At 49.7% G+C, this 18,577-nt stretch overlaps 1 protein-coding gene across 1 annotated transcript; it reads left to right on the top strand.

The window, feature by feature from the left end:
* Positions 1-381: 381 nt before the first annotated feature.
* mgaa (MAX dimerization protein MGA a) lies at positions 382-18,552 on the top strand. The gene is given in 23 exon segments (XM_085931276.1): positions 382-843; positions 2,102-3,164; positions 3,511-5,017; positions 5,638-5,749; positions 5,833-5,922; positions 6,160-6,288; positions 6,482-6,604; positions 6,688-7,349; positions 7,425-7,698; positions 8,052-8,173; positions 8,247-8,315; positions 8,389-8,455; positions 8,537-8,787; positions 8,922-9,161; positions 9,260-9,893; positions 10,051-10,218; positions 10,525-11,030; positions 11,101-11,283; positions 11,285-11,393; positions 11,511-11,601; positions 11,957-12,324; positions 12,856-12,996; positions 14,168-18,552. Coding segments are annotated over 22 exon segments (7,188 nt in total). The 5' UTR covers positions 382-843; positions 2,102-2,160; the 3' UTR covers positions 14,506-18,552.
* Positions 18,553-18,577: the final 25 nt, after the last annotated feature.

The raw sequence follows: 18,577 nt of genomic DNA, 5'->3' as shown, positions 1-18,577 counted from the left end.
GTCACTGGCTATAGACCAATTAAGTTGTACCTCCTCAATTCTGTTCGCTAGAAGTACTGACTTTTTTACATAGCAGGGTATAAAATGCACAGATCCCCGCACTTCCCAAGTACAGCAAGTAAACGTAAACAAATTTCAGTTTCATAATTACACTACTAAAGTTACGTTTTGTACGTTAATTACTTCTAACCATTGAAGTACACTAGGACGAAAATAGACTTCCGCCATTTTGCGCCACAAACTAGTGTTATGTCGTCGGTGAGTTACTGCACGTCGTTGTCATAACTAGTTGTACTTGTTACACGTCGTCGTAATTGAACGCACGCGTACCGGTACACGCGTTAAAACCGTCGTTGTATTACCGCTTCGTTGCACAAGCTCAAACGAGTCATTGTTATTACACGTCGTAGTTGAGTTTACTTCAGATCACGTTCGACTCGCGGTCCTAGGTTGCTGTTTAAGTTCTCGCCGCGGTACAAACCCTACCAAATCCGTTTCGGGGCCAACGCGCTGCCGCCGGCTGTCGAACTACAACGGTGACGACGGTCCCGGTGGAACGGCGACGTCTGACCGACGACGAAGGAGAGGCAGGTGGTGGCGGCATGGCATTAAAATGGCGGCCAAGGAGGGTGCGCACTGAGCAGTCACGCGTCGTGACGTAGCAGCACACGGACGGACCTACCGACCGACCGACCGACCGACTGACGTCAGTCTGCTAGCGGTAGGAACAACTAACCAAGGAAGAAAGAAACCTGTCGAAGAGACGTGAACTGAGCGCAAAGGGTGGTTAAGTGGATTGAGGTCACGGTGTCCGCGCGGTAGAAGCTTTTAACCGTGTGGAAGGTAATCAGAGTGACGTCATGAAACGCATGGTCGTGTTTGATGGAGGTTGTGTTTCAGGCCGAGCTAGCATGTTTGGCATGATAGCTTCCTACTATCCTAGCTAGCCAGTTAGCCGATTGTATTCCATTGTTGCATGATGCTTGGATAAAAAGTAGCATATGTATTTATGATAACGTTTAAAGCAACGTGCAAATAAATAATTTAAAATAGAGGTTTTGTTGTCAAGTTAACTTGTTTTGTCTCAAATAATATGTTAGCCATCTTTAGTTAAGTCGCCGTCTGATCTCAAAATAAAGCACATTTCAAATATAGATGATTTCTGCATTAAAAAATAAAAACCAAATAGGTTAGATATATTAAACTATAGTCTGTAGCTATGAATGTAAATGTGACAAGATTGACCAAAATAACAGTTTGTAAAACGCTGAGTCTTGTTTGAATGATATCCTGAAGATTTGGAATATCTGATGATGGGTTCCGGAAAAAATTGCGTTTTCCCTGTGGGGGAACAAAATAGCTTTTTTGGAGATTATTTGTGGCAACACGACCTGAATGAGGCTAACTAGTAGAGAAAATTATCCACTTGTTACGTGTTGGCGTACAATCTAAGAGCTAATATTAGTTTTCAATGGACTGTTGTAATCTTGAGGCGTGCCTCGCGGAGATCAAGCAATGTCTCTCAACGTCTTAACCCAGATAAAACTGAGATGTTGATAATTGGTCTAGCTCGTGATCAACATTTATTTAAGGAAACCACTATAACTATAGATAACCGTACTATCACTCAGAGTGATACTGTAACTAATCTCGGGGTGATATTTGACCAAACGCTCTCCTTTCAAAAGCACATTAAGAATATAACCAGAATTGCGTTTTTTCACCTTCGTAATATTGCAAAGATTCACCCAATCCTCTCGACCGGTGATGCGAAAATTATTATACATGCGTTTATCACGTCGCGCCTGGACTACTGTAATGTATTATTCTCTGGTCTTCCCAAGTCCAGCATCAAAAGTCTACAGTTAGTACAAAATGCTGCTGCAAGGCCACTCTCACGGACAAATAAACTTGACTTGACTCGTCCAGTTGCTATTTGGTCTCTAAATGGAAGAACAGTCTTGTTGGTGTAATGTAACGTGTTCACAATGAATTGTTAGCATGCTAATTCATTACCAGGTTCGCGTTACAGCTTTGTTAGTATGCAATGATGTCATGATTATCATGCGTGGTAAAGTACTTGTTTTCCCCCTCCCCCCAGGATGTTCTTGTGCCCTCTAGTAAGACATAGAAAATGCTAAAGACGTGTGGGATGCGCCCATGGCCTCTAAGGCACCACAGAAAGTGATGGTGTTTGATGATGGCAGGTCGGCCAGCCCTGCAGTTGCGCCTGATGCTGCTTATGTACCTCAACACTTTGCTCAGGCGGGCCAAGGCTCAAATGGAAGTTACAAAGAGGCCACCTTGTCGGGTGAAGCCGACGCGCAGACAGGAACATCCTGCAGTAGACGCGATGCCACCAAACTGTCCAGAGGGGATTTGCTTCCAGCTGAGAGCACTTGCAGAGGCATCCAAGTAACTTTGGACAACAACAACATGTGGAACGAGTTCTTCAGGTGTAAAACTGAAATGATTCTGACGAAGCAAGGCAGCAGGATGTTTCCATATTGCCGCTTTCGCATCTCTGGACTGCAGCCGTCCAAGAAGTATGTTTTGATGATGGACGTTCAGCTGGTAGACCAGAATCGTTACACCTGGACCGGCACCAGCTGGCGAGCGGCCGGGAAGGCGGAACGACACATGACAAATCTTCCGTTTGCCCATCCCGAGTCACCTGCCGCCGGTCAGCTCTGGATGCAGAATCCGGTTTCGTTTTACAAACTGAAGCTGACCAGCAACGCGGCCGACCAGCAAGGCAACGCCCTAGTGCACCCGATGCATCGCTACATTCCGCGTTTGCATGTGGTCCAGACGGAGAAAGCTCCTGAAGATGTTAAGCTGAATGCTTCAAACGTTGCCACGTTCACATTTCAACAGACTGAGTTCATGGCTGTCACCACGTACCACAACTGCCAATTTGCTCAACTCAAAGTCGATTACAACCCGTTTGCTAAAGGACTCAGGGAGGACGGTGTCGGTTCGCTCGGCCCAAAGATGAAATCCAACCAAGATGAAGCTGCAGTATCCGGTCGGCAGCAACCGCTCAAGAAAAGCTTGAAATCTTTGCTTGCAAATCACAAAGCTCGAAGCTTTACGAACACTACAAATTGTGTCCAAGAACCATCCTTGGGGCCTGCACCCCAAGTTGTGAAGAACACTACCTGGTAAGAGCTTCTTCTTTTAAAGATGCTTTTATTCTTTACTGCAACATCACATTGCTTCCTACTCTGAGCTTGAGTTGTCCTTCAAGAAGTCCTCCATGTTGCTAAATGTTTTGGGGAAGTGACCCATTCTGTAAATGAGAATGTATGTCTTGGTGCTTGCCTGATCTGCTCTGTGCTTAGTTGTAGATCAAGTGAATCCTTCTCAAGATGCCGTTTGAACGAGCTGTCTTGGTTCTGACACCATGGTCTTTAGACTTGATTGACAGGCACCAGTGATTGTTTGTTGTCTCCTTACAACCACCTTGTGAGTTGTAAATGAATGACATGCTACTGTTGTTTTCTTTAGCAACAACTCACGACCAGCAGATCAAATAATTGGGGACCTGGGCCGAGAGGCGCAAATTTCTTTAACGAGATGCAGCGTGGACTCCTCAAAGGGACTTGAGCAAAGCAACGCTATTACAAGTGCAGGAAACGCCACAAGCCAAGACATTGATAAAGCCAATAAGCAGTCGGCAGAGTCTTCGAGTGAAGCTCCACCGCAAACAAAGGGCCAGGGACTGGTTGTTTCTGAGCCTGAACGTCAGTCCAAGGTCCAACGGCCTCTTCCTCTGCCAGCCTTGGCGCTGTTCTTGAAAAAACATTCCACTAAGACCAAGGCCGTCAAAAGCAAGTTGGAATCTTCCTTGACCCAACTTCCTGCAGAGGTCCGAAGCGGGACAAGCACCGCTTCTGTTAATCAGAATCCAAACACAACATCTAACGTGAAACCTGACAACCAGGGTTGTAGCCCAAGCGGATCAGACAAGTTGAGTCTGGGAGAAGAACCTTCTCAAGCCATCTGCAGTCTGGCTTCTCCGGAAGCAAAACGATTAAGAACTTGCCATCATGTCCTGGTGCGTTCAGCTTGTGAGCCAGCAAAAGCAGAGTTTACCAAGGTTGAAGAGCCACTTGGAAACCACAAGACTTTGCTTTGTTCATCTCTTCCTACCTCCTCTTTGTCTCCACTGTTGAACCGTGATGCTCCCGACATCCCAAGCATCCCGCCGCTCTTAGTGTCCAAGTCTTCTCATTTTCTTGCTGACTCACCGTGTTCAGCTTTTGGCTTTGAGTCGTTGTCCCCCGTGAGTTCGCCAGTGCCACTGCCTTCTCTCCCTCCCACCTTTGCATTGGAGCTGGACTCAGGGTCTTCCAAGGCTCCTGAGGCTTCATTGTCAAGCAAAGACTGTGACCCGTCTGTCTTTAAGTGGCATACGGTGTTACCTCCTCCTGAACCCTATGTGGAGCCCTCTTTTGAAATGTTCCAGCCCACGGCTCAGAGACTTTCACTGGAGTCCTCCTTGTTGCCTTCCCAAAGTGCAGCCAATGAGCCATCCCCATCTGGTGTCCCGGTCCAGCCCGATCCCCCAGCTGTCCATTCCCTTTCTTTTCAAGAGAGTGAGCAGCCGCTGCCTTTCCCAGGAGAACTGTCTCCCCTTGCACTTCCGCTGACTCTCTCGCCAACGTTTTCCTCCTTGGACGGCGATGCGTTGTCCCCTACGCCTTCTATCGCCGATCTCATGCAGTTTTTCTCGACGGAGGAGCACCTCGCAATGGGCGTGGAGTTTCCCAATCCGGATTCGCTTCTACCTCCCTGTCCGGCTGATGTCTCCGGAGAACCCAACACACCGGCTCCTCCTGAGCATGTCCCGAGAATGGCGTCCCCCAAACAACTGAAGAGCAAAAAGAAGGCTCGACGGCGAAAAGCCGCCATGTCCGATTTGGACCTGAAGACGGACGACTCCGCCTACGCGACCATGAAGCCTAACCTGGAAGAAGTTGAGGAGCAGCTCTTTATCTCTTTCACGTCCAAGGTAGCGAACTCGCACATTCACACAGCCATATTGTGTTTGTCACCATCGTCCTCACCAGGATGATGTCTCATTGAGCACCGTCGAGTGAAGATCTTGTGGGCGCCAAAGTTTCAATGTGCACCAGAGCCAGTCTCCAGATGATGGAATTCACGGCTTTGAACCAAAGCGCTCATTTGAAATGAGTCAGCAGTTGCACGTGTAGAGGCCATCAGAATGCACTTGCTCAAACGTTTACCCCCATTTGTCCATTTCAAATTCTTGTGAAATGACCATTGTCCATTGTTTAGAAGTTGTATTTCGCGAAATGTACTCGATTACTACGATCCCAATGTAGCAAAACATAAACATCAGTGTAAAGCTGTTGATTTTATAGTGTTTTTTTTTTTTTATAGTTTTGACATCGTTATGAACTTAAATTAGGTCGCAAATTTGCAAAATATTCCGTAAACTATGCCTAAGAAGTGTAGTGTAGCAACAATTTATTGTCACTCTTATGTTAGAGGTCATGACCCCAAAATGCTGGCTTTGCAAGTCAGTATTAGATCACCTCTGTGATTTTGGTCCCAGGACGAGTTCCTGGTGTCGTCACTTCAAAGAAAAACAATGCTTTTATGTTTTAGGAGGCTCTCAAGCTTCATATCCCCGAGAGTGACGAGCAAGAAGCAAACAGCCAGCTTGTGCCGTCGCTACCGGACATTGGCCTGCTGCGAGCAACGGAAGATTGCTCCCGCGGTAATCGAACAGCCGTGTCTCCGGATCAACTTTTCTTTTTTGTGCTAAGCGCACCGCTTCCCGTTTTGACTCTTTATCACCAGAGGAGACGATCGCTTTCTATGAGGAAGCTCTTGTCAAAGACCTCAAGATGATGAAGCACCAGCAGATCATCCACCCAGTGCTGCAAGAGGGTCGGAATCATAATTTTCCTCTCTCCTGAAATTTGTTTGTCAATCAGCAGAATTCCAGGACACCTTCAAAACTCACTGTCACCTTCTATAAAAAAACAAAAAAAAAACAATGGGCTTGCTAAAATCTTTTTTCCCTATCTCAGTCGTCATGGTCATGTGTTGTGTTTTTCCTCTTCACCAAAGACTAGCAGTTTTGCCGTCAGGCTAACTAACGTTCATGTTGTGTCATTTGGTCAGTTGGACTGAAGATGAACCTGCTGGACACCAGCCTCTCAATCGACCTGCAGTACTTGGGTGTGCGTCTCCCCATACCACCCCCGGGAGCCAGCGTGGAACCTCTAAGCCAGGCACTGCCGGCGTTGAAGGGTGAGTCACAGAGTTTAAGGATTGGACTCGTCAACATTAGCTTGTCAAACTTGTCGAAGGAAGATGCACTTTTGTTGTCGACTGTTGAAGACAAGCCGAAATGGATGTTTGTCACCATGATGAGGCAGCTCTAAGCAACCATAGCCTTTGTCGATGCTCAGTGTAATTCATTCGTCTTTCTGTATTTTTCTAGGCGCTTCTGGATCGTTTGTGTCCAGGACCGGGAAGACGACAGATGTGACGCAAATTAAAGGTTGGAGGGAAAAGTTCAGTCCTTCGGAATCCTTGGAGACTCCTTCACCTTCCAGGACCGAAGGTGACCCATATACTCTCAATAACGTGCGCTGTCTCGTGTGCGACTCTCGAATATTGCCTTTCATGGAGCTTTGCTCTTAGCAGTGTCAGTCAGCTCAGAGCAGAACCGCAAGAACTTGTCGGCGTTCTGCAGCGACATGCTGGACCAATACCTGGAGAGCGAGGCCAAGCTGATCGACCAGCGCGTGGCCAGCTTCTCTCAGCCACCGCCCAATTCGCTGCCAGTCTACGAGCTTCCCGCCAGCAGCAGCAGCTACGTGCGCACGCTCGGCAGCGTCCTCAAGAAGCAAAGCGCTGCCCCGCCCAGCTTCGACCTCATCACTGGGTTCATCCCACCCTCCAAGAGAGCCAAAGCCCCCCACCTGCAGCTTAAGACCTCCAAGAAAGCTGAAAGGAAGCCCAAGAGTTCCAAACCCCTTTTGACAGACTCCTCCCAGGCCCCAGCTCCCCTCGCAGAGGAGTCTCCAAAATCAAAGGAAACTCCGCCCATAGTCTGCCCTGCACCAGACATGCTCTTCTCTCCCCCCGCTCAGTCCCCTCCTTTTGAGAGGAGGAAGAGGCTCAAACGTAAGCCGGCCCCCCAGCAGTCCGGCGCAGACCATTCAAGTTCCCTTCAACTGCCGCTGACCCGAGGCTTGCTAAGGCAGAAAGACCTGGAGGATGGCGCTGCCTGGGCGGGGCATCCCCGCACCTTCATCACGGAGGAGAGGGCCTCCATATCGCTCACGTCGCTTTTCACCTTAAAGGTAGACAAGGTTGATTTAAAGTTCCCATGTCAGCGCTTGATACGTTTTGCACACACTCCATGTCATTGCCGGCAGGGTTTTGTGACCGACAACCCCACCGCCCCCATCCAGCTGGCACCCCGGCCCGATCCAGCATGCCTCAACGACTTCTGCCGCCTGGGCTGCGTCTGCTCCAGCCTGGCCCGCACGGCCCGGCTGAGCCACTGCGGCCGGCCGCAGTGCATGCTGGGCTGTCGCTGCCTCAAGCAGAAGGTGGTTCTGCTCAAGAACCTGGACGGCTCTGACTCCAGCCCATCAGGCCGCGGCGCCACCAAAAGGAAGAAGAGGAAGAGGATGAAGATGGCCTACAGTAAGTCCGTGTGGCTCTGCATTGCTCACGCCATCCACTGCCGGTTCAGCAAAAGACCTTCAAGTGTGCACACACAAGACATGCGAGTTCATGATGGACTTTTGACTCAATTTTACGCAAGCTGGTCTCAATTAGGCCAACGCGCCACATCATACATAAAGCCGACAACGACGGATGGCTGCCATCTTTCTTCCCCAAATCTGTCGGAGGAGGTTGCAAAAAGTTACAAGCCTGTTTAACTCAGCAGTAGAAAAGAAACCAAAAAAATGTCTGTTGAAAGTCTGGAAAATGTCAAAAGACACCTGCAAGATGGATTTGAACTTGCCGGCGTCAGTCTTTTTCTTTCCCTTCAGTACTCAAGGAAGCCGACAGCGTCTCTCAGCCCGCCGAGCGCATCCGGACGCTATGGAAGAGGGACGACAGCGACGCCCACCTAGAGATGACGCATGTCCCCGAAGCTGTCTCGCTTTCCAAGGTGCTCCTCCATCTTATTTCATTCAGCCAAAAATGAACCTCGAAATTAAGAAACAATTTGCACGATCCAAAAGGCGACACAGGACACCGGCAGCTGTGCCCGAGTGAGACGATTTGTGGGAAAGTGTGGAACAACGCAGCAGGTAAGTGCTGACTGACTCAATGGAGAATTTTAGCCAGCAACCTTCCACTGACTATGCCACCATCGTCCTTCAGAAGCCATTTAGGAAGCCCAAACGGTGCAAGATGAAATATGGCAAAAAACCCGCAACTTTGTATCCAAGTAAGTTCCTCCAGTTTTTGTGTGAATTTTGTGGAAGTGAATAAGAAAGAGGGGGTGTGAGCGTCACGTCCGTCTTGCCAGCTGAGCCGGCAAACCTTGCGGAGGAGTCGAGAGCGTCCAGACGTCTGACCATCCTCACCGAGGGTCGCTGGACGTGCGATGAGGACCGCGACCACGTGCTGAAGATGCTGTGTGAGGCCATGGCCCAGGACCGACTGAAAAAGCCCTTTTGGGCCCGCAAGTACCAGATCAGTCCCATCAGCCAGACGGTGGAGGACAACGGCACCATCCACTACAAAGTTCTCATCAGCAAACAAGATGGCGCTCAGACGGTTAGTGCGCTTGACAGAGTATGTTGTTCAGCTCCAGTCAAGATAAGTCCAAACAAAGTACAATCTTTTCTAAAGGTCAGTGACCTCCACCTTTGCTGTCAAAAACTTTTGTGGTGCCTCATCAAACCCGGCAGGCGCAGGAGGTGGAGCCCATGGAGGCCTGGCAACGTGAGGTCACCGAGGAGGATTTTACAGAGGACTCTCCTCAGGAGCTCAACCAAAGCGACACAGAAAAAGATTTGGCAGAACGAGCTTGGAGCGAGCGGGAGGACAGGAGCCAGATGGGCTTGGCTCTGCCCTTCTTCAACGGCGTCTCAGTCGCCGGCTTCCTGTTGGCCAGCAAGAAGCAAGCGGGTGGCACCGACCCCATCCAGGTGAGCCGTGATGATGTTGACTCTTTTAGAGCTTTTTAGAGCGCTTTCAAAGGCGACTGAGTGATGGATTGGATCGGCTGGCTTGTGTCTCCATGCAGGTGAACGGGAAAAACTATCCTCTGGCCAAGATCCAGTTAGGCGAGATGGGGGCACTCCACCCCGCCAACCGTCTGGCGGCGTATCTGACCGGCCGTGTGGCGGCCGCCAAGAAGCAGACCATTATTCCAACCTTACCTGAGCCCCAGCGGATCTCTTCTCCCCGCCATGGGCTGACGTACCCAACCGCCAAGTCGACTGCCGTCTCCACATCAACTGCTGTCTCCACGTCAACCGCCATCTCCACGTCAAGTACCGTCTCCATGTCAACCACTGTCTCCACGTCAACCGCTGTCTCCACGGCAACCGCAGCGTCCACAGCACTCGTTACTACTACAACCCCGACCACCACGTCACCCGCCATCTCCACGGGTAATGCCGTCTCCACGGGTAATGCCGTCTCCACGGAAACCACCACGTCCATTGCACTCGTCGCTGCCACAGCTGCCTTCAGTGTAGCTGCCATCTCCCCGGCAACTGCCGCTTTTTCGTCAACCGCCGTCTCCATGGCAATTGCCCCCTTCACATCACCTGTTACTACCGCATCTGCCGTCACCACGGCAACCTTGACCTCAAAATCAACTGCTACGCCTGCTGCTGCTGTCACTTACTACTTGGTGCCACCTCCATCACCAGGTGAGCTTAAAGTGAACTGGTTTTCCGGTGTCGAGTAACAATTTCCATTCATTTCCTAACTGAGCAAGCTAATCATTCCTCACAAAAAAGCAGGTTGCGTATGTTTGGAAACAGCACACACATGACTTTTGGGAGTCTTGAATGGTTCCGCTCGCAGGTCCCCACATGCCGACGGCCCGCCCGGCCGTGCCCTCCTCCTCAACAGTCCGGATGATTCTGCGGCAGGTACAGAGTCCGTCGGGCGTTCGCTACTACCGCAGACCGGACGGCAAACTGGTCCAGCTGATCCCAGTCAACCAACTGAGAGCGGAGACAGACAAGACAGGCGAGTCCCCAAAAGGAAAACCCCTCTCCAGTGTCCCAATGCTCAGTGTCGCCACATTTAATATTTCCTGCACAATTGAAAGGCACGTCAGAGCTCAGACTCTCACCCGTAGTCCGCATTTGCTATTTGTGTTGACGCTTGTGAGCGAGTTCCGAATCAAAAAATATGATTGTAAAGGGCGTGCACTTCTCGAGTGCTTTATCGTCATCGCAAATGGTCTGGCGCCATATGAAAAATGAGAACGAGAATCGCGCGCAAAGATCCTTGTTTACAAATCGTGATGAAAGCTGCTCTTGTTGTCCTCAGGTTCCACCCGCGCCTCTGGAGCTTCTCTCATGGCTCCTGTGAGCGGCACGGCTGGTGGCTCAGTGCCGCCAAGCACAAACGCCGGCATCTCGGGCCTCAAGTCGTTCACAGTCAACCGAGTCTCCTTGCCGCTTTTCCTCGATTCCTCGAGTCAGAAGAGCAGCACCGACAGAATTATTCCCGGCACCTCCACAAAGAATATTGCTGCCACCCCTGACCTCATCATTTCGGACGTCTGCAGCGTGCGAGACGAGACAACGCCCACGGCCTTCCTGAATAACCCGGATGTGGCAGAGTCAAAAGTTTCAGGCGTACAGGCTCCTTCATCCAGCTCGCCGGAGCCAGCCAGAGATGTGGCGGACCTGGACGTGGTCTGCATTGTGGATGACGAGGACAATGTCCGAGATCCCGAAGGCCGCGTTATCAACCTGGTGGAATCGTCCAGCGACCGGACGGATCACTCATCCGACTCGAGCGACTGCGAAGGATTCCGCTCTGCTGACAGCGTAAGAAAGCTTGTTTGTGGCATATCAGGACATCCTCCACCTCAGCCTTCCATGTGACGTCCTTGTGCAGAAACTTGCCCACAACGTCTCGGAGCGGCTGCGGCGGCACAGGATGTCGCGCATGTTCAGCAAGTTAAGGAATGAACTCCAGCTAAAGGGCAACGTGTCCGCCGCCACCACCTTGCATGAGGTGAGTGTGGGACATTTTCGGCTGTTGAGGGTCTGGCCCTACTTTTGCCGCTGGTTTTTGTTTGCAGGCCGTTCAGGTGATTGAGAAGCTCCGAGCTACCGAAAAGCGTCTAAGACAGGAGAAGATGGCGCTGACCCAACGGAGGGAGCGTTTAATGGCCAGCCTCCTTCCGCGTGAGTTTCCACCTCTTTTGAAATCGCCCCTCATCCTGTCGGTGACGCAAGAAGCACCCCAGAGAGGACCGTGCCCACAAAGCAGCTTGACAATAAAACTGTGCTTGTCAATCACAGGTGACGGAGGCCGTGACTGCTTCAAGTCGTTGAGGCCAGACAGCCCGGAAGACGACGCCAGCGGGAACAGTTCTGCCAACAAAACAAACTGGTGAGGAGGAGTGTTGGCCTCACAACTCCATTAGATTTTCATTTTCAGTCCATGTTGTGGCGACCGCAAAGAGATGCCATTTGCTTGATTAGAGCCTCAGCATATGATTCGGAGGCGCGCCGCTATGCCTCAAATGCTTTGCCAATGTGTCAAACGAGCAAGGAATGGGGGGAAAAAAACTGAAAGGAACACAATATGATGTTGGAGCAGCTGCAATGTGTGTGTCGATCTGGAGCAAGTCCAAGACTGGCTCCGCGGAGGAGAGAGTCAACATTGCATCATTCTGATCACAGGGCTGATGATGTCACTACGTGCAGTGACTTGAAAACCGGTGCATGTGCTTAAACCCAAACAGCAATGCCAACATCGTTCGCCCCTCGCCTTCCCCTGAGCCCCGTCCCACGTCCCCGCTCTCGTCCGCGACGACCGACTCCGCCGTTGCTGTGGCGCCCGCAGCTTCCGAGCTCCACCCAGCAGCCTCTTTGGGTGACGGGGACGTCGTATTTGATTCCTCCGCTCAGAAGCTTCCACGGGAACAAGCGCCACCCGACCTCGCCTCAGTCGCCCCACCCCTTCCTTCGCCTAAAACCGCAGCGGTCCATCAGCCAAAGGTGGCCCCGCCCGCCGCCTCCCACTTGGAGCTTATGGCGAAGAATCGACCCAGGACGGTGCCCAACATCCTGTCTCGGTGCAAGAGCCTCGCCCCCTCGCCCGGTGTGAGTGGTAAGTAGCTAAGGCGAGTCAGCACCTGAGTCAAAGCGTCACCACAATTCGATTTACACAAGTAGCGACCCAGAGCACTCGGAAGGAGCTGCTGTGGGCCACTGGCCCTGCCCACGCATTCATACCTGACTCGCATTACTCGCACAGCAGCCGTCCATCTCTGCCGGACGTTGTCGCAGTTATGGAACTCGCAAACCACTGTAGGCCACTAGCCCCGCCCACACACTCACACCCAACTCGCATTGCTCGCACGACGGCCGTCGTCCTCGCTGTCCATCTCTGACGGACGTTGTCACAGTTATGGAGCTTGCGCTCTGGCAGTGTCTAGTCCACATGTAGCGTGGTCCAACAATAACGCCAGGGCGACCGCCATAAATAGATGTGAAGACGTCAACACCATCTTGCTTTGTTGCCATCTAAGATTCAATGTTTGCACTTTAGTGGCAGGTGCACTCGATCAGAAAAAATATCACTCAGGTGCACGTCCTGGAAAAAAGCTTGCTCATTTGTTTCTGTTCGCCATAATTGCAGGCGACCTCTGTGGCTTGCAGGCCATCGTGCCCTCTGAGCTTTTATCCATGGTGGGGCCCGCGTTGCCAGGGCAACCATTCCTGACTCTGACCCCGCTGCTGATGGATTACGCCATGCCACTGTCTTCTTCAGCAGCAACAGGTATGTAAACAGTCCTGGCACCCCACACTTATGTTTTTTTTTTCCTTTTAGTAAATAGTTGCTAAAGGGTTCTGAAAGGTCGCGCACTATAACAACCAAAGCGCTAAATTGGCGTGTGCTTTTCATCAGAAGAATGTTGCTTTTTTTTTTTTTTTTTTTTTTTTTTTTGGCCTTATCCATTTTAAATGTCCTTGTTTTGAATGGTTTAAGGTAAAAATGTTATTAAGCTAATTGTTAGTTGCAGCCCTAAAGTTGTCACACTAACATCAAAGCACCGTATTTTTTGCACCGTAAAGCGCACTGGATTATAAAGCGCGCTGTATTATAAAGCGCACCCTCATTGAATTTTTTATTTTAGAAATTATTTCATATATAGGGCGCACCGGATTAAAAGGTGCATAAAATAAAAGCTATACTGCAACAAACTGAGGTTGACTAGGGTTGCGGTATGCATCCACTAGCCAATAACCAATGAACCCTCTGTAAACAATCGCATTTCTCAAACCATCTCCTAAAAAATGATCGGAACTGACTAAATTTTGATCTAACACATTGGTACTGCTTACTTATGTTTCCCTTCCATATCGATCCGTAAATTTACTCGAAACATTAACGGAGCAGCCTATTTTGAAATAAAATAGCCTTGTGCGTATAGCGGCTATTATTATAGCATTAGCCACCCGCAAACTCCCATGAGCTTCAGCTCGTAGACTCCCATGAGTCTCAGCAAAATGTCGTGGCAGCCCCCTGTAAACAATCGCGTTTCTCAAACTATCTCCTATAAAATGATCGGAACTGACTAAAGTTCGATCTAACACATTGGTACTGCTTACTTATGTTTCCCTTCTATATCCATATCCCTTCCACATGAACGGAACAGCCTGCTTTTAAATGAAATAGCCTCGCGGATACAACAGCTATTCAGTGACGCCCTCTGACCACGGTTGCCGTAATGCTGGGAAGCGATGCGACCTTGTAATTTACTAGTCGTACTAAAACGTACTGAAACATTTTGGCAGAGCGCTGTGTACAACCAGTATGGATCAACAAATTCATCAATTGATCCATATATAAGGCGCTCTGCATTATAAGGCGCACTGTGTTTTTTTGAGTAAATTTTGAGTTTTTAAGTGCGCCTAATAATGCGGAAAATACGGTATGTCGTCTCCAGTTGAGGACCTGAACAGCCCCTGGCTGCTGGCTCCTGCAACGCCACCACAACCACTGGCGCCACCAGCTGAGTCTCCGCCCCCCTCATCCTCCGTTGCGACGGTCAGCCCAGTGGTATCGCTGTCAACCTTGGAGCACCAACCTGCCCCCAGGGACGAGACTCCGGGGCTGAACGGCCACACACTGGCCCCTCCCCCACTGCTGCACATGAAGGCAGGTGGTGGGCAGGCGGAGCACCCGCCCCCCGCCGAGGCTCCGGTGTCCCCGGGCAAGGGCGTATCGTGGAGGCCCATGCCCAGGTTGGTCCCGCTGGGGTTGCGGGGAGCGCCGCCTACGTGAGATTGCAAGGATCGGATGATTTGCCCGTTGTCCTAGCAACCGCTCACTGGAACCGGTTTTGTTGGTCCTAATTTTTTTATTTTTATACCTCACAAGTACAGATGTCTGCAACACTAATTTAAATGAAGTCTGACCAAGTGTTTTACCCTTTTTCCCCCTACACTAACTTTATGAGCTTGTCTCATTCCATTCATGCATTTTCTAGAGCGGTTGAGCTGGAGTCAACCCCAGGTGACTTTGGGGTGCATAAGTAAACAATTGACTGGTCGCCTTACAATTTCAGGGCTTGTAGACAATGAACCAGTCGTAGCGAATAAAGATGAAATTGACTGCTTGGTGTCAGTGCACTTCTAGGCAAACGATGCACTGGTCAGTGTCAGGGCATGTATGAAATGGGAACTGGTCCCAGCCAGTTGTAGAGCACACTGGTCGCTTGTCCACATCAGGCTACAACCAATGTCCAGGTATGTACACTGCTAAAAAAAATTGAACAGTTTTTTATCAGGGTATGGCATGACTTCAATTACACTTTTCTGATAAGGTTTTGGTCAGCTACGTGATAGAGGGGGTTGTGAAACACTTTTAGCTGGGTGTTGATGGAATTAACAACAGGTGCACTTGAGGGGCTACAACGAGATGGTCCCCAAACCAGGACTGGTTTCGCAGGTGGAGGCCATTTCAAGTTCCTCCCTATTGATCTTTTTTAACTGTTTTTCCATGAGTGTTGGCTTTAGCTAGAGTCGTTATCACGACTGGGAGCATGAGGCGATTTCGTAACCCTCCTGAAGTTGCACAGATGGTCCAACTCCTCCAGGATGGCACATCCATGCGTGATGTTGCAAGAAGATTTGATGTGTTTCCCAGTACAATCTCTAGAGCATGGAGGAGATTCCAGGAGACAGGCAGTTACTCTAGGAGAGCTGGACAGGGCCGTAGACGGTCCTCATCCCATCAGCAGGACCGATATCTGCTGCTTTGTGCAATGAGGAACAGGTTGAGTACTGCCCGAGCCCTACAGAATGACCTCCAGCAGGCTACTGGTGTGAATGTCCCTGCCCAAACAGAAACAGACTTCACAAGGATGGCCTCAGGGCACGACGTCCTGTAGTGTGCCCTGTGCTAACTACTCAGCACCGTGGAGCTCGATTGGCATTTGCCATAGAACACCACAATTGCCAAGTCCGCCACTGGCGCCCTGTGCTTTTCACAGATGAGAGCAGGTTTACTCTGAGCACCTGTGATAGATGTGAAAGGGCCAGGAGTGCGCTATGATGCCTGCAACATCATTCAGTATGTTAGGATACGAATTTTTAGCTATTGATCTGACTCCAAATTGCGATCAACACTTAACACAAGTTACTATGTCCCAATCCACACACTGGCGCACCTAACAATTTTGCGAGTTCGTTCTGTCAAAGAGAAGACCGGTAGATCAATCAGACCAAATTTACCAATTGTTAATTCCTAACAAAGCGCACTAATACAGGCCTGGGTCCCGGCCGGGTCCCTCACACTAAAACTCGTGCGTTTTTGTGACCACCAAAAGAAGACACATTCTTCCGGGTTGCCCAGTTTTAAAGAAACACAATATGAATATTAAAGCATGCAAAATATTGTGTGATGATTGGTCGATGGCCATCTCCTCCTCGTCGAGGTGTCATCACTGTGGTCAGGGGGTTGGGTTTTTTCCTCTCGAAGCCCAACCACCTGGACGTGGTGTTGTTCTTTGTCCTCGTTCCTCACCGACCTTGAGGTGTTATCGTCCGGTACTCCCCGTCTGGGCCTGTTTTGCAACACTTTGCAGAAAACAAGTTCATGCAGTGTGCCTGCACATTCCTCACCCCCCACCAATCCACACAAGCACTCCAATACTAGATATTATATTGATATGATTATATGTTTCACACAACCTTAAAAAATATGTTTGCAAACTGCTGAAAGCACATTTCCCTTTAAGTATGACCGGTTCAGTGGTGGGTCAGTGATGGTCTGAGGAGGCATTTCCATGGAGGGACGAACAGACCACTACAGGCTAGAGAACGGCAGTCTGACTGCCATAAGGTATAAGTCCTTGCACCCATGGTCAGACCCTACGCTGGTGCAGTAGGTCCTGGGTTCCTCCTGATCCACGACATTCCCAGCCTCATGTGGCAAGAGTATGCAGACAGTATCTGGAGGATGAAGGAATTGACACAATTGAATGGCCCTCACGATCACCTGGTCTAAACCTAATAGGACAACTCTGGGACATAATGTTTCGGTCCATCAGACACCGCCAGGTTGCTCCTCAGACTTTGCAGGAGTCACTGATGCCCTTCGACAGATCTGGGAGGACATCCCACAAGACACCATCCGTCGTCTCATTAGGAGCATGCCGCGACGTTGTCAGGCATGCATACAACAAGCATGTGGGGCCCACACAAGATATTGAAAATAATTTTGAGTTGCAGAAATTGAATTTAGGGAAAATGGATGAGCCTGCCACATCATTTTTTTACTTTGATTTTTGGAGTGTCTATATACTGAGCCCTCTGTAGGCTGAAAACTTTTATTTCCATCAAAAGATGTGGCATCCTTTTGTTCCTGAGACATTAAACTGTCCATATCACTATAGATATCCAACTTTTTTTTTTCACCATTGAAATCTGATGTGTTTTCAAAGTGTTCCTTTAATTTTTTTAAGCAGTGTATAAAAAATTAATATAGTTTACCAGCAGAGTGTGCAGACAAAATGGAGTGGTCTCCAGCAATTATACGGGTATGTGTCGGCAAATGGACCAGTCACCAGTAAATCGACAGAACCATACTGATTAACCTGTTTTTCATTTCTTGAAGATTATCGAATTCATCCAGCTCGCAGTGCCTGCCTCCACCTGTCAGTGGATCACCAGCTTCCTGACCAACAGGAGAAAGCATGTGAGGCTGGGGACCATCACATCAGATACTCGGACCAACAACACTGGCGCTCCCAAGGGGTGCGTCCTCTCCCCACTGCTCTTCTCTCTATATACCAATGATTGCTCCTCAGGCGATTTCTCTGTGAAGCTCCTGAAGTATGCTCTCATTGGACTGATCCGGGATGGTGACAAGACTCCGTACAGACAGGAGGTGGAGCGGGTGGTCCACTGGTGCAGCCAAAACTACCTGGAGCTGAATCCGGTCAAGACCAGGGAGATGACAGTGGACTTCAGGAGAGACCCTTAACCACTTCCACCTCTCACTATCCTCACTAATGCTATTCCCTCCACAGATGCCTTCAAGTTCCTGGGATCCACATTCTCTCGGGACCTGAAATGGACCGGCCACATAGACTCTGCCCGGAAGAAGGCCCAGGAGAGGCTGTACTTTCTGAGACAGCTCAGGAAGTTCAACTTGCCACAGGAGCTGCTGAAGACCTTCTATACTGCCATCATCCAGTCTATCCTCTGCACCTCCATTACTGTCTGATTTGCAACGGACAATCAGGACTGCAGAAAAGATCATCGGGACCAACCTCCCATCTATCCAATACTTGTACCTGTCTAGGACCAGGAAACGTGCAAGTAACATCTCTGCAGACCCTTCTCACCCAGGTCACAGTCTGTTCGAAATACTCCCCTCCGGACGGCGTTACAGAGCGCTGTACGCCAAAACCAGCAGACACAGACACAGCTTCTTCCCCCAGGCTGTCGTTCTGATGAACAAACGCAGCTCATAGTCTCAGAGTCATTGCTGTGCAATAACATCCTGCTCTCAACGCTTTATTTTTGAAATGTCTATATTACGTGTGCTACGTGTCCTCTCTACAGCCTGGTCATCCTGGAAGAGGGACCCTCGTATCTGTGGTCTCTTCTCAAGGTTTCTCATTTCCTCGAGTAGGAGTTTTGAGTTTTTCCTTGCCCTCCTGGGAGTTTAAGCTCAGGGGATATTTGAGAATAATTGTCAATTTTTGCACATATCCTGAATGTTGTTAGTCACCTAAATGTTGAACAGAGGCTGAGATCTACCGGAGTCAAATAACTTGTTTGGCATGCCCAAACATGGCCAATAAACTTCTTGAATCTTGAATTTATTTTCTTAAGTACTCAAATGA

This window comes from Syngnathus leptorhynchus, chromosome 15 (genome assembly GCF_054491065.1).
Source record: "Syngnathus leptorhynchus isolate UIUO chromosome 15, UIUO_Slep, whole genome shotgun sequence".
NCBI classification, from domain to species: Eukaryota; Metazoa; Chordata; class Actinopteri; order Syngnathiformes; family Syngnathidae; genus Syngnathus; species Syngnathus leptorhynchus.
This window is presented reverse-complemented; position numbering and strand designations above follow the sequence as displayed.